Source organism: Pygoscelis adeliae, unplaced genomic scaffold (genome assembly GCF_000699105.1).
Source record: "Pygoscelis adeliae isolate BGI_AS28 unplaced genomic scaffold, ASM69910v1 Scaffold27, whole genome shotgun sequence".
Taxonomy (NCBI): Eukaryota; Metazoa; Chordata; class Aves; order Sphenisciformes; family Spheniscidae; genus Pygoscelis; species Pygoscelis adeliae.
In genome coordinates, this window is record NW_008825410.1 from 4,529,420 (window position 1) to 4,545,736 (window position 16,317).

At 42.5% G+C, this 16,317-nt stretch overlaps 1 protein-coding gene across 1 annotated transcript in view; it reads right to left on the reverse strand.

The window, feature by feature from the left end:
• The window catches only part of ADAM22 (ADAM metallopeptidase domain 22), a 123,101-nt gene that overhangs the window by 64,634 nt on the left and 42,150 nt on the right, over nt 1–16,317 (reverse strand). The window contains exon 3 of the mRNA XM_009330594.1: nt 10,661–10,727. Within this exon, the coding sequence (XP_009328869.1) occupies nt 10,661–10,727 (67 nt within the window). The remainder of the gene's footprint in view (nt 1–10,660; nt 10,728–16,317) is intronic.

The following is a 16,317-nucleotide window of genomic DNA, read 5'->3' on the forward strand; positions in this document are numbered from 1 at the left end:
TCTGGGACTGGTTCTGTACTGAGAGTCAGGACAACTGAAGGGACTCCACAGGTCAATGTTTTCTTTAGAGCACATGTAATTTTGGACAAGTTGTTTACCGTCATTGCCTGCCTGTAATGCTGAGGCTGAAATCCTGTTGGTTTTGACATGTACTAAAGCTCCTTTATAGCTGTAATAAAATACACTGTACTACAGGAAGAATTGCAGTATATGGGAGATCTAAGACCACCAAAACACTAAACGTAACCATCACATCTATCTTCTTTTACTCTGCTCCTGGAAACACTCACTGAAGGACTGGGGTTGTCTCTCTCCTCTATTGGTATCTGTAGCAGTGAGACAGGAGCTGAAAAAAAATCTTCATTTTTTCCTAAATATATTCTGGTCCCATATGAAAATTAAGACTTCCCCCAAGAACTGAAATTAGCACCTTTACCAACAACAGTTCAGTCCAGAGCATCAAGGGTGTTTTGTGAAGAACTATTGGCTTCCTGTAGCTATTAGAGCCCCTCTCTGCTCTCTCAAAAGCAGGCAATAATTGCCCATCTCAGCAAATCAAACCTCCACACTGGCCTTTGTCAGCTACTGGGGAATTTTTTTGTGTTAAGGTGAAGAGGAAATAAGACTGCTTTTCTAACATATGCCAGCCATCAGGGTGAGCCATCATTTACCCCTTTCTGCTCTAAAACCGAACCTGACCAGTGTAGAGTCTGGGAGAAAATTAGGCTAAATATCATCTCCCATGAGACAAGGTCAGCCCGGTGATAATGCCTGTGACACAGGCCTGCAAAACACACACACACACACACCCCCCCGCAAGGCAAATTTTCTGCCAATGCCCGTGGCACATGGTTGTCCGTTTCGTCGGTTCAGTAAGTTCTCCTTCATGAAACCGCTCAGCCTTACTGGTGACTTCGGAGCAATACAGAATATACAGATCTTTAATAAGAAGTCTATTGATTTGGGGAGCTAAAAATGTAATAACATCCTACCAAAAAAAAAAAAAATCAGAATGCCCCCAGGGTCAATTAAAACAAATGAATCATTATGATAGTGGTCAGTTTATGACTTAATCTTCATCTTGATGCTTAAGTTGGATAATTATAGCAAAATCCTGAATTAGGGTTATCTTGCCCTGTGAACTGCTACAGCTCCTCACCAACAAGCATGCAATCCTTTTTGCCCTTGTCAATCCGAGTTTCCCTGCAGTCTGTCTGGGTAGGTAGTGTGGCAAAGATACTAAAAAATGAGAAGGCAGAGATGTTAGCAATGTAAGTAAAATCTGTCCCCATTTCTATCCTTTAAGATAGTTTGTCCCTGCCCAGAGAGACACCAGCTGCTGAGTAAACACAAAAGAGAAGAAAAACACATTAACTGATATTCACAATGAAGGGGGGAAATAAGCAAAGCAAAAGAACAGCCACGAGAGTCAGTGATGGCGGCGGTTCACTCTTCTCTGCAGTCTCAGTGAAGAAAGAATCTGCTGACCATACACTGACAGTGTTTGTTATTCACCTCAGAGACACTATGACCTTCCCAGGGGAGGAAAATTAAGGATGCACATTCATCTGCTTTCAAATAACACCCGACATCAGATCTTCAAGTAAGCAATTTTCTACAATTAGGAGAGGTGCTGGCCATTAAAACTCATGCTACACTCAGGCACTGACCCTAAAATTAACAACTTCCTTCTTCCAGCAGCTACATATTCCTATTTTAACACTTATTAATCCAAAGGAAAGTAGATTGCTAGTCTAGTTCAGATCCTAGTAACACAGCTCCCTCTTTCCTTGCAGCAGAAAGCTCCCAAAAGGCCAGCAAACAGCCACCATTCTGTGAAGTGCCAGATAACAATTAGCTTTTTAAAGAGCCACCCATTGTGGGGTCACTAGTTTTAAAACTGCTTCCTTAGTAATCACTTAGATCTACTTACAAATTATTGATGCTTGCACAAGTTTTGACCCAGTGATAACTAAGGCTGCATGAGAAAGAGCAACAGGAGAAGAAAATGCATATCCTCTTGCTGACTTCTGTGGCAGAAAACGACTTGTTACGGATGAGTTTCTACTTGTAAACAGAAAAGTCAAAATGGCACTTTGACCTGTGTAACTGCATCGAGAGAAAATCTCTTTTAATTGACATGTGCTTCAGCAAAGGCAGGGGTCTGGCTGGCAGGGCTGTGCTGTCCTGCAGCAGAACCCTGGGTTCAGCCCTTACACAGCTCAGTAACAACACCAGGGACCCTGGCAATCACCTCTTTGCAGAGTAGATCTCTGGACTTAGCTATGGTGTACTGTAGACTCCTGAAAGCCAACTGTTTTGAAAAATGTGAATGGTGCCCTCCCTTTGTAGGAGGACAGCTATCACATGTACTCACACAACTCAGAGCTGACATGCTGTAGTGACATTAGGTTATAACACGATTTCAGATTCTGAAATCAGAAATATAGATTCCAAAATTAGGATAAAGCATCACCGCTTCTAAGGCTTCTCCACAAAATGCCCATGTTTAAAGACTGTTGGCAGCACTATTAAAAAACATAGACGCACGTGTACGTGACAGGATCCTGCACACAGGTGACTTGCTCCAACTGCCATTGGTGACTCATGGTAGGCGCTTTCAGCAGATGGCGTGTGCTATCAGCCCAGCTTCCTGGTTCGGAGGCCAAATGAGGCTTGTGTTTACTGCCCAGTAGCTACGAGAGAAGATGCTCCACGAACATAGCTGCAGGGTGGGGACAGAGAGCTCATGCCAGCACAACGCCATCTGGTCTGGGAGCTGCCTTGGCATCTGCTTGGGAAACAGCCTCTTGACTTGCCTTGCCTTACCTTGGTGTTAGAGAAAATTATTTTAATTATCAGCTGCCGGATAAAGATGAGGCAGAGGAGAACAGGGTTGGTTAACTCTTCCTGCGTACTCTGTTGTCTTTAAGTCGGCTCTTGTAGCAGTGCCTAGGGTCTCTGAGTCATGGCATACAAGTCATTTTAATGACAGTCATTTTGCCCTGTGCCTGCATGCCTGTACGTAGGGAAAAGGGAGCAAACATTTTAAGGGACTATATGAAAATTCTTTATAATCTACCAATACTAATCTGTCACATCAGTTCACCAGCCTATCCCGAATCTGAAGCCAAGTTATAAGCACGTGATGTACAAGATTACTATAAACACAACACAGAAGATGAGATGTTGGCACGCACCTACATGGATATCAATCAGCCTGAAGAAGATAAAGTTCTGAGTAAAATGAAGACAAATACTAATTAGATTTCCTTATTGGCTCATTATTTCTGAATGACAGAAACTTTTCTTTAAGTAAGAATTCACAGAGCTTGAGACTGTGTCTAGAAACATTAACGTACTGTATATAATACAGTGCCAGTTCGGTATCCATAGGGAACAACATATGTGTCTAGGCAAAGCTATTTACAGAAGTCAAGATCAAGTAAGTAAAGATGTCAAGCTAAAGCACACTGAAGTCTTGCACGGAAGCACTCTGTGGGAAGTACAGCAGCTTCAGTTTGCCTAGCTTAATTCCCCCTCAAAGGGATTAAGTCAAACCCAAAAAGATACTTTTATTTTTTTAATAAGAGCATCTACAAAGGGATTTAATGTTCTTTAATGTTATAGCAGTAGTTAATTTCTCTTAGCTATACTCAGTCCTTGCATGGTCTGAGTTTACAAAACGCTTGGTTGATGCCATTCTCTGCCTATGTACGCTCTATGTGGTAGCTCATGGAAAATAACTCATGAGGTGCACAAAGTCTGGCAGGACTTTTCTGCAAATTCAAGCACTGGACTGCTGCCTTCCCTCTGGGGCATGTGAAAACTGCAGCAGAGTGTACTCAAAAGGTGACTCCTGATGGTCACAAAGTCACCCGACTTCTCACTTCAGCAGAACCGGGACTTCATCACTCACATCCGCAATGGGATGTACATTTTAAGCTTCCACTTTCTGACAATTTTTTTGCCCTCCAGGACTACCTAAAAACACTGGATTTATTTTTTTTATGTCTTAAAGAAAAGGAAGACAAGATAATTAAACCTGCAAGATCCTACATGAGTCACGATCTGAGATTCATTCTAGTACTGTAGTATATTCAAAAACATGTCCTGGGAAGAACTCCTAATACTGAAAGCTGCCACTTTTAACTTCCTCCTTCTCAGTAGCAAGACATATGTAGAAAGTAAGCTAGTAATAGCAGAGATAAACAGATATAAAAAAATGTTCATGCAAATGTACTTTAAAAATGCCAGCCTGCAGGACCCTTAGGTCAGGCAAATGCGTTATATACAATGGCTGATTATCTTGCCCTGGTACCCCACAGAGGATACTACATTTTACTAAACCCCAAAGGAATTGCCTTCATAATTCAAACAATGCTAAAACAGGAAAGTGAGATATTTCTCAATGCCTATCGACTCAGTACGGCAGCATGACACTGCTGAAAAAAAAGATGTCCAGAGTAACTGAAAACACACATAAATTTAAAAATTTTGTGAACTTTTCATCAGGGCACATACAGTAACAGAGTAATTCTAGCCAAAATCAATGGGAAGTAATTTGACCAGTATACTCTGGGACCACAGTTCTCTTTGCGATGGCAGCATCCTGTGAGGTATGAACCATACAGTCCTTCCCTGCTCCACTACACTTTGATCTTCTCTTTCTTGTGGAACTTGCAATTTATGAACTCCCATCGTATAGCAAAAACACCTATAATTAGTCCCTAAGTGAAAGAAGTTGCCATTTGTTCTATGCGATTTCATTCCATTTTTATTTACTCCATTGGTCAAAGATAGCCTGTTCTCCATCTGATCCTTCCATGCACTGTAATGCTTCCCACTTTTGTACTGCTAGCAAATGTCATTAATATACACATGCTTTTTTTTACCTAAGTCAGTCATTGATGAAAATATTTGATGAGAGCAGTCTGAAGATCAACCTTGCAGGAATCCCCTGCTAAACTGTGTCAGACTCCCTGTCAGCTTTTCTTCGGCTAGTTTATTGCTATCACTAAAAAGTAGATTATGGCCTAGATTTATTAATAATTTGCCATGAGGCAAGCAGAGCTCTGTTGAGGGAGTAGGGGAGAGGAGCTCTGACGACATTACGGGAACCCTTATTCAAAACCTTCTCTCAAACAAGCAAGAGAGTGATTTTTCTGGTACTAACAGCTTCTCTAGTCTCTAGACACAGCCGAAAAAGCCCTGCCAGAAATAGGCATATATAATTCCTGCATTATTTATGATTTGTTCCTTTTCAGTTTCTTTTGTCCCCCAGGGGCTCATCACCAGGTTGTGCAAGCTCCGGATACATGCACACACAGCTCCCCACCAGCTCCCAGGGCAGAGCCTCCCTGCGCTCCGCTCCCATCCCCTCCTGCCAGCCGAACTGGCGCTCCGGTTTTCAGGAAGAAAATGTAATCCCTCACAGGAAAGCCTGTTTAGCATATGGGCTTTTCTGGCAAGTTGAAACGTCTTCCTCTTTGGTTACAAAACGGTGAGCTATCAAAAGCTGAAGAAAAATTAAGAGATTCCTCTACGGATCTCAGACAGTGGATACCCTTAAAACAGGAAGGTGCTGGTGGAAGCACCTTGCTGTAAGATTGGAAACATACCAGTCAATGATAAAAATGACCTGCTCGCTGGCTCGGTGTTTATTCTGGCTGCACCGCAAATTACTGTAGCCCTATGATCAGTTCGTACCTGTGGCAATACAGCGAAATGTTGGAATGCTACTTAGGATAAGGTCTCATCAAACACAGGCACTAAGACGTGACAGACACAGACAAGTCCCTCAGTCAAGGGACTGTACCTTAACAAATCCTTGAGCAGACCAGATTTGAAGGAGGGAGATTAACAGAAAAAGCAATACCCACCATGTCAAGGATCACCAGCCCCCTCTGGCCTTTCAAGATTTTAATATTTTTCTCCCATCTATATTATTTTCCTAAAAAGGGGCATTTAAAGAGCCCTTCAAATACACATCATGGCACAGACAAACCAAGACTTTAATTACAACAAGGCAATGAAGAACAATAATTTTCCCCTCTTGTGCACAGGCATTAAAATAGCTGTAAGCTACAGTAACAGGCATTTTGCACACGCTACTAGCCAAACAACGCACATAACAAAAGGAAATAATTACTGTTTTTCCAAACTAAGGGCTCTGCTTTGCTGTGCAGCATAAAAATGCATTTGCTCCACAACCCTCATTCCCCAAACTGCAACGACGGCACCTCTGCTAGAGCCACCGCAGAGCACGAGGCCACGCTGGGGCACCCCAGCTCGAGAGGACGGCCGCGGACGGTTTGAAGGAAGGCACCAGGCACTGCCCTGCCCACGTTCACTGCTGCACAGGCAGTGGCTGAGCACCACAGGGGTCAGCAATATGGCTCAGCACAGCTTGGGACACAAAGCCACAAGGCAATCTTAAGCCACAGGGCAAGTTTGGCCAAAGCTTCTCCGTCAACACTACAATGGAGAAAAATGGTACCTAGCATTTAATATTACTCCGTTTATGTTGTTCGACGCTATCATGATTATGAACATGCTGTGAAGTAGAAGTGAAAAGCAACGTTCTCTTATGCTGTGAACACTCTTGCTGTAATTTTGTGTCCATAATACACATACTGTGTTTACACCACCACACTTAAGAATTTCAAGATTGCCTATGAAATATAGTTCCCTCTAGTTATATTTAAACATGCCATCAAAAATTCATGGCATTTATCTACCACAACTCTACCTGTGCAAATTCTCTGACTGGGATCTGAATTATTTTCGTTGCTTAATTTTTTTTTTTGAGACAGCGATTTTCTAAGAACTCATAGAATTGTCCAATGGTTTGGGGGAATACAGGCAGAAACATCTATTTCTACACTCTCCAAAGAGGAAAACTGAAACATTTTATGCGAGAAAATGTCACTGAACAGATATCAGTTGTTCCTTCTGAGGAAGAAAAATCCAGCAATGAGAATTACTCAGCACTGTAGCTGTTTTTTGCCTTTCATCTCACTGACAGCATCAGTGACAGAATGATAACCCAAAAAAGAGAGAGAAAGAGAGAGATAAAAGGACACAGAGATGTACTGCAGCAACACTGAGTATGCACAAGTTGAGTATTTATGTGCTGTGAGCATAGGATGATCTGGACTGACACAATCAGGAAAAGGCAATGCATGAAGGGTTTTTCTCTTTCTCATTAATTGATTCTCTTTGCTACCAGAGGGAATTTAGGGCAATACTGCTGCTTTCCTAGCAGTTAGAGACATGATCTAAAGTAAAGGAGGGTGTCAGGGGGAAACACTGAAATAATTCAAAGGTCTGCCTCCTTTTGTTTTTCTTAAGCACTGCACATTGCTGCTGGTTTAATAAGAATGTCTTAGGTGCTGCCTAACTGTGCCAAATCAACAAGGACATCTCACAAAGAAGCCTCTCTTCTGCAGCTGCTAAATGCTGGCACCCTGCAAAAACATGTGTAACATGTTCCACCTTCACAATGGTCCAATGTATTAATGAATTATGCAGCAATCAAATGTAATTCAACTTTCTCTTATAATAAAAAGGTGTGTTAAACTGATGACTCTCCTCCCTATAAAAATCCCTTTGCTCCTTCGAAGTGGCATTTTTCATGATCTGAATGTTTCTCCCTTTCCCTGTCCCCCCCTCCTCTCTGAAGCATCCTAAGTAATGGCAGAAGATCCGTATGTATTTTACGGCACAGGAAGTTTTACTGGGGGGGGATGGAGAGGGGGATGAGTGGCAAAAGTAGTTATCAATTCCACATTGCGTATAAGCCAAGGCAGGCATCAGCTTCCCGGACACATTCATGCCTGTAACATTCCCAAACTGCTGAGCGTACGTACAGCTGCCTTCCCACAGCAATTCAAAGCTCCTGTCTTCTCCCACATTGCTGATGGCACAACAGCAGCACTGACGATTTGCATGTTTCTGCAGTATTCCTGCACCAAGAAATGCAAGGGGGAAATATGTATGTATTTTAAAATACACCTCTCCTTACGTCACTAAGGCGGCCAAGAATAGAGGAGGCCTTTTTGCTGTATAAACAGGCCTGCTCAAAGCCTGCAGCTGGTAGTGGATGGCAGATGGACATTTTCTTTCTGTCACCGTTTCTCCCACCAAAGCAGCAAGAGAGATGTTGCCAGGCCGCCTCTGTTTCTGCCTACAGCCAAAGACAAATTGCACAGAGGTGGGTGAAGAGCAGCGCGTTGAAGCAACTGATAGAAACCTGGCTCCTTTCTGAAATACCTCTTCTCCTGCTTCTGCTTAAGAATGTGCTGTGTAGCAGAGTGCACTTTTTGTGATTTGTTTGTAAGTTGCACCCTTTTACTAGCTATTTTTAAGTAAGTATCTAAGCAATCTGCACAATCCCTAAAATCTAGTATAATAATTATGTTTTGCCTGGTACATACTGTAAGTATGAATTTAAAGGTGGTTTTACCGGTTACGGTAAACAGTTTCCACAGAAACTGAAGGTACTAAACCACCATTCTGAAAAAACCTTGTATTTGCAGTGAGATTTTCAAAACATTTGATGTAAAACCAGAGTTCAGTTTCTCAAATGCAAAGCAGATACTGCTGGGCTTTTCAGAAATTGTTCGATGGACAAACAGGGCTGTCCAGGGCACTTACAGGCACTGAAAAATACTGGCTGGTCAGAGGGAACCAGATTTATTTTTAAACAGCTGTTGGGTACTGAAATTAGCCTCACTCAGTGTCTGGCATCAAAATGTACTCGGCAGCCTGCACTCTTCCAAAAATCTTTTGATATCTGAACTTTTCTGAAAATGCGCCGATGACTGCGGCCAATGGGCTCTTCCGGCCATTTTGTCACAGCAGCTGCTTCCCTCTCCTCCGATCCCAGACACTCGGATGCAGCAAAACAAGCAAAAAATTTACATCCCCTTCCTGGCACGCTTCCATAGGACTGCTGCCTGCCGAACTCCTCGAGCAGTGGGTGAGGAGAGGGCAGAAGAGCCCCCCCACCTGCCTGGGCTACCCCTGTGCCCCTGCCCTCGGGTGCGCAAGGGGCAAGGCAGCATGGAGAGGGAAACACACCATCCGAGCAGCAACGCCCCTCCTTTGCAGTGCAACCTCATGACCCTTTCACTCCCAATTCAGTTCATCGTGAGCATCAAGGTCAACGCAGCAACGCTGGTTCTCTATTTAAATCAGATTTGACAGTACTAAGCGAGGCAGTGATAGCCATCCTTGAAGGCATACCACGACACTGCACTGCAGCTAACTAAAGGGGAAATAATCTCTGGGACCCTGGAGACTGGGAGATGTTTTGCCCAGAAAACATTTTATGACCGTTCCTCTGAAAGGCCTCATCCTCCCGTCTCTTCCCCATGCAATTAAACAGTACTTACATGAGAAGAACCACTGATTTCAAACATTTCCTTGCTTGATTAAGGCTTACTCATCAGAAACAGATTTGTCCTAATTCAGTGATGGGACTCGGATAGATTAACTTAGCTAACTTGCATATATATCTTGATGCAGACAAGTGGATTGTTTTGTTCTTATTAATATCAGCTATTATCTTTATTTCTGCTTTGACTCATATTCTGAATCTGAGTCAAGACTTCTTGACTGCAGAGCACGGCTGACTGAGAAATTAGTCTTTACAATTTAATGGAACACGTATGTGTTTGTCTCAGTCTGATAATGTATGTAGACTATTATTAGAGAGTAAAAAGAAAGCAGACTTTAAGTTTGCAAATGCTAGAAAGGCATAAACCAAAGGAAACACGTATCTTCAGCTACTCAATGGCTAAAGGATTCAGCTACTCAGTGGCTAAAGGATTGCTTTGCCCATTTCCACTTCCACATTGCAGAGGTTAACGCATTTGTTTCAGGATATTTAGGTGATCTCAGATTTAGTAAAAGACTTCTGGAGTTTTTTTAATAAAAATGTAAACTTTGAACAAAATTTTACCTGATAGGCAAATATAAAGAGTTTCCATTATGCATAGCATATATTACATTCATGCACATTTTATGTAATCTATAGCAATTTTATACCTGACGTCTACAAAATACTGTCCTAACAAACAGAAGGTCCTCAAGAAAATTCTCCCATGTTGCATGCAAATAACAAAACACTCCTGCAAAGGCAGAGGGACATTTCACAGAAGACAACTGCAACAAACAGGATCTTGTAGCCATCATGCCAACAAACATCCAGAGAAAGAAACCCACAATTTGAGACAGTGACTAGATATTTGGAAATATTGTACAATAAATCTCACCATTCTCAAACTTACAAAGAAGCTCATTAAAAACAACAAACTTGGGGTTTAGAACAATGAGGAAATACCAAACCCGAAAGATTTTCTTCAATAGGCATCAAAAGTAAATTATATTTACTAGTAAAAAGAACTACCATGTATACGTTTTTCATGGATACCATTTTGATATAAACATTAATGTACTAAGTTTGCCAATAAAGTTTATTTGTCTTATTTAAAAAGCTGAAAAGTTAGAAGACATGAAACATGCTTGCCTCAGAAGCGTAAAACAAATTACCTGAAAAATCAGATATCTCTCCTTTCAAAAAAATAGGTGAGTTTGCATTAACATCAAAAGCAAAGCAAATTAAAAAAGCAAAGCATAAAAAGGGAATTCTTACTTTAACTTCCACTGTCTTCCCACCTTGCTCGATATGCCTCTCAAGATATTCAGAAGACAGCAGGTCACTGCAAGAAGAAGAAAAAAAGAACCATAAGCCTCGCGCATGTGTTCTTGCACTCCCTCTCACCAAGCACTAATTAAACATTTACATTTGAAAAGGGCAAAACCTGCAGGATACTTTTCCTAAAATGTTCATAAAAATCACTGAAACAACCACCTCCAATGGAGTTACACAGCGCATGGGATACATTGATTTTTAATACCAGGAGGCGGGACAAGGACAACTGAGGGGGGGGTTCTTCAGAGAAGGTTCAAAACCAGCCACCGATAATGATTTTAACTCAAGAGACTTTTCTATTTGCTGCTAAAAGCGAACACTAAGGAAGTTAGGTGAACTTTAAAAAAATAAAAAAGCAGAAGGGTGAGAAACTAGTTGAGGTCACTCCTGCAGCAGGCTGTATCTGAGGGAGAATGGCAGCTGCCTCCAGCAGACTCCTAAGGGCACAATGGCACAACAATGAAATGACCTTTTAATACCAATATGGTGAGCTCAGGATCACGCTAAATGGGTAGGCAAAGCCATCAGCCACAGGAGCTGCGCCACACCATAGGCTCACGGCCAGTTCCACCCAGTGTAGGTGCTAAGGCAGGCGGCGGGTGCCTCGCTGTCCTTGGGCTCCCAAGGGCAGGCCTCCATTGGGGCCCATCCCTCACACTCGCTCTCCCTGGGAGCCCTGCGGCTTTAGCAATGTCAGAGGAAAATGCTCTGGGCAACAGCAAACCCAGCCTCAAAAGTACACAAGGCTTTGGAACAAACACTGAAGAGCAGAAACAATCAGACCTGAGGCAAACGTATATAAGTTAAATGCACGCTGTATTTACTAAGACACTTCAGTGCTACACCAGACAAATCCTCTCCCTCGTAAGTTATTTTCTAGGCAAGCAAATCAGAAATTTCATGAAACATTTTCAAAGATTGCAAAGTTTTACTGATGTTACATCTGTATAAAGATTTGATATTGTCCCACCTAAGAGGCAATTAAACTGGAAAAGATGAAGAATTGGTAGAGAAAACACGACAACAGGCACGCTGACTGATGGGACAGGAGGCAACGAGCACAGACCTTCTCGGCAGAAAAGTCAAAATCGAATGTTTCTCCTTCAAACAGGAAAACACCCAGGCTAGAGGCAACCTGACCTGCTGTGGGAGGGCAAGGACTGCAGAGCGGCACCCAGGGCTGCAGCCACTTGGCTTTCAAGAGCTTCACCCTGGCTAATCAGTCAGCAGGGCCATTGACTTTTTTGCTCATGTAGGCATTGGTGACTGCCCAGAGCAAGCCCCGAGCAGGACAAGGTTGGTAGTATGGGTCCTTCCATATCAGCCCTAGAAACTGCCAGCTTGGTATTTGCATTAATAACCCAGGCACAAAAACCAGGAGCGCTCTAATGAAATATGCTGATAACGCTAAGTTGGAAAGCATAGGGAGTAACGAAGATTGAAAAAACTCCCACAGGAAAGAGCTGGATGATCTTCAGGACTGGATATTAGAAATAGGATCAAATTCAATTTTACAAACAGCAAATTTATGCACTTAAAGGCTGGAGGGAATTTCTATTATGTTGTTTTGGAGGGCCTGGTTTATAAGGGAGAGAGACATGACTGCACTTGATTCTGGCAAAATGATTTGCCAGATCAATAGGGTGTCTTCCTGAAAAACACAACTGTCATCCCAGAATACATCAAAGAAGATGTATTTCCAGTCAAACTGAGGTAAGATTAATACCACTGTCCAAAGGACACCTCTTTTCAAATACTGCAGAGAGGTACTGGACAGCTTTGCTTAGAAAGTTCAATTACCTGGAAGCACAGAGAGCCTTCTGAGATAACCAGGGAATGGAAAGCTCCTGAAGTCTAGCAAAAAATTGAGTTGTGAGGGGATCTGAATGCACCAGAGTTTGTACACCAAGATGTAGAGGTAGCTAATTAGGCTACAGAAGATGCTGGCAGAACCTCAAATGTACGCAGACTGTCAGTGAGTCAATGGAAACTGGATGTTAAAAAAAAGACTTTGTATCTAAGTGCAAGCAACAAAGGCAACAAAAAGCGGGATGCTAATAAATTTCTGAATGGGAGCATCCATGGGACAACTGTCCATGGAGGTGGGGTCCCCTCAGGCACAGTGAGTTCACAGCTGGTTGCTGCTGAAAGCAGGAGGTCTCAGTGCCCCCTCAGTAGCAAGCGTTGAACCTACCTTGTGTCAGCACGAGCACTCATCAAAATACTCTCGGTGTCAGTACTGGCACTCGTCAAAGTACACTTGGGAGGGTTCAACAAACCCATGTTTTCACTGCATTAGGTAACTGAAGTCCCTTGTGAAGAGGTACGATAAGCTCCAGAGCTGATGCAAGGGAGGGAAAGTACCTGAGCAGGTGTCAATAGGGGAGGAAGAAAGAGTGAACGACTCCTTCAGCCACTGCAGAACCAGCGTGACCAGCTGCGCCCAGATTCATCCTCTTAGGATCCCCTTAATTCTGGTCAAGCCCATATACCTATACTGATGCTTTGCACAGCAGCTTGCAAGTGAGCCATTATTGAGGAACACCTAAAAGAGATGCTGTTGTTTGAGTTACTGATGACAATCCTCTAATTCCTCTTAGAAGTGAATATTAAATATTTAGGATACTAATCCACCTGGGGGAAGCTCAAAGACTTCTATAAGGTCTGTATGCCTTTTCCAGATTTAGAAATTTAGACAGTTGCTCTCTTAAAATTTATTTAGTTTAGCTTGCTGAAGTTACATATATAGTTTCTCAGCATTCATTACACTTTCTTTCCAGCAAAAGTCTATGCTTCCACAGATTTACTAAAGCCACCTCTATAGCTTAGGGCTCTGCTTTTACTCTTAGCTATTTCTGGGGGACTCAGTCAAACTAGGGTCATCCTCCTTACCTGATGGCCACAAAGGGGTTTGTGCCAAGGAAGATGCAAGAGATTATAAAATGTAAGATATTAAAGTAAGTATACAGTACAAAAGACAGAGATCAAACAGAATGACTTAACTCGGAGAGAGTTTACAGTTGTATTTGGAGGGATGACAAGGAGAAGCACAGGGTCTTCTCATGTGGGTCTGACAAAATTATTGCTATTGTTAATGTTTTTACATTCTGGAAGAACATATGTTATGTTCTCAAAAATCTGGAAATTGTGTCTGGCATGAGAAAACAAAGAGATTGATCATTCTCTGCCTTGTACAACGCAAGAACTAGGAGCAACAGAAGAGGCCAGTAAGCTCAAAACTAATAAAAATAGACCTTTACTGGCACAGCCCCTGGTTACAATGTGGAACCTCTTGCCACAGGGAAAGCATGGATGCTGGAGGTCTGTACTGGTTCAAGCTGGGAATGGACAAGTTAATGGACATAACTGAGGGCTGCCAAACACACAGAAATCGTACCTGACTCAGAAAGTCTTGGAGTCCTGGAAAAGGACTCTGGGGAAGCATCATACATGCTTGTTCTGCTCTTCTGCTTCTCCCTCAGCATCTGCTTGGGCCACTTGTTCTGCTCTTCTGCTTCTCCCCCAGCATCTGCCTTGGGCCACTGGGACAAGACAGTTGGCCAAATGCTCCTCTGACCTGAGCTGGGCTGCTCTGCCTGCACGCTGGCAGGGCCCTGTTTCTCCTGGGGGTTATGTAGGGTCCCCTGGCATCCAGCTCCAGGGTTGCCAGTGGTCAGTCAGCCACTCTTCTCCCACCCACCACCCCTCTGATGGACATACGCAGGTTGTTCAAGTTGTGTTTACTTTCAAAGTAGGCCAAAAGAACAATTCCTAAACAGGTCCATCCATTTCGCCCTCCTGCTCAGTCCCTACTTTCAGAACAAAAGGCCTGGAAACAGCTGGGGAGCCGCTGGCATTCCCCCGCCTCTCAAGGTCTGCTGCAGGCGCCTCGGTTCCTGAAATGAGCCTGGCTGGAAGGGAAACGCCATGGGGTCACCAGCCTGCACAGCTCCTGGGGACCAAGCCCAGAGCTTGCAAACAGATGACAGGTCTGAAATTTAAAGACATTTTTAAAGCCTACCCTAAGTAACATGGCAATATTTTATCAGTGGAAAAATCCACAAATGATGCCATGTTATGCTTTATTACTATTATTATTATGACTCACTGCACAGAAAATATCATAAAAAACACAATACTCTTGCAGATCCAATAGTGCAATCAGTGCTATTACAAACTAAGCTACAACCTAACAATTATAGAGAGTCTTGGAAACTTATGCCAAAAGATATGCTTCTCTCATGAAATCACCTCATAGGTAGAGTAATGTTTTGTCTTCAGTAACAGTGAGGCACATAACTGTGTAATTTTAATAAAAGCCATTACTTTAAAACAAACAAAAAGCTATAGTGAAGCACGATGAAAATTATTTAAGCAACATAAGACACTGAGCAATCAGCATTAAAATAATATGCATTTCAACATAAATCGTACAACCCTTTCCTATGGTAGAGATGCAATAGGAATAATTTAGCTTGCCTGCCAATCTTTCCTAAAAGCCATCTTTGTCAGTTTAAGTAGTAGTTTTGGTACTAATTATAAAGAAAATCTGCCTGTGGGAAAAAAACCTTAGAAACACGAGTGATGTAGAAAATTACAGTGAAAAAAAATCTACACTATAAAAGACAATGTTGCAGAATGAGATTTTCAGAAACATTCGCTGAGGCATTGATACAAAGTCTTTGAAAAATCATGTCAAAAACCTGCATATGTTAAGACCTAAAAATAAAACGTTTCACAGGAAAGAAGCACATGTGATCTGTGGCTTTTACAAGGAAAAACCAGTTACGCTAATAATAGCAATTCTGTTTCCGGAGGTCTGTTATTTTAAAAATGTACACAAATCAAGTAGTGTAGTTTTGTTTACAGCAGCATCATTTTTTGGAGCATTATCTTAAGTCACAAACATATGAGTCCATCCCATACAGACCCAATAGCATAAGGGCCAGAACAAAAAAATGAGCAAACTCGTCTCTGCTCTTCCAACTCTCCCAAATAGTCACAACAATAGTACACAGGAGGAGGCGGCTGGGGGAATTTTCTCACAGAAGAGGGCCCGAACTAAGGAAATTATCCTTATCCAAGATCAATTCTACCTTGAATTAACTGTAGCATTTGCGTATGAGGTTTACCAAACCAAAGCTGGGATTAGGAACCCAGGGAAACAGATGATCTTTGGAAATATATGGGTTCCCCAGCAGAAAGAGGCTGCTCCAGGAAGCAAAAAGAGGGAAAAAAATGCAGTGGCAAGAGAAAAGAGGACAGAACAGGCCAAGTGTTTAAAGAGACACAAAGAAAAAACAGGGGATTATCATAGAATCATAGAATCATTAAGGTTGGAAGAGACCTCCAAGATCATCGAGTCCAACCATCAACCCAACACCACCATGCCCACTAAACCATGTCCCTAAGCACCGCATCTACACGTCTTTTAAATACCTCCAGGGATGGGGACTCAACCACTTCCCTGGGCAGCCTGGTCCAATGTTTAACCACTCTTTCAGGAAAGAAATTTTTCCTCGTGTCCAATCTAAACCTCCCCTGGCGCAACTTGAGGCCATTTCTTCTTGTGCTATCGCTAAGTTACTTCGGAGAAG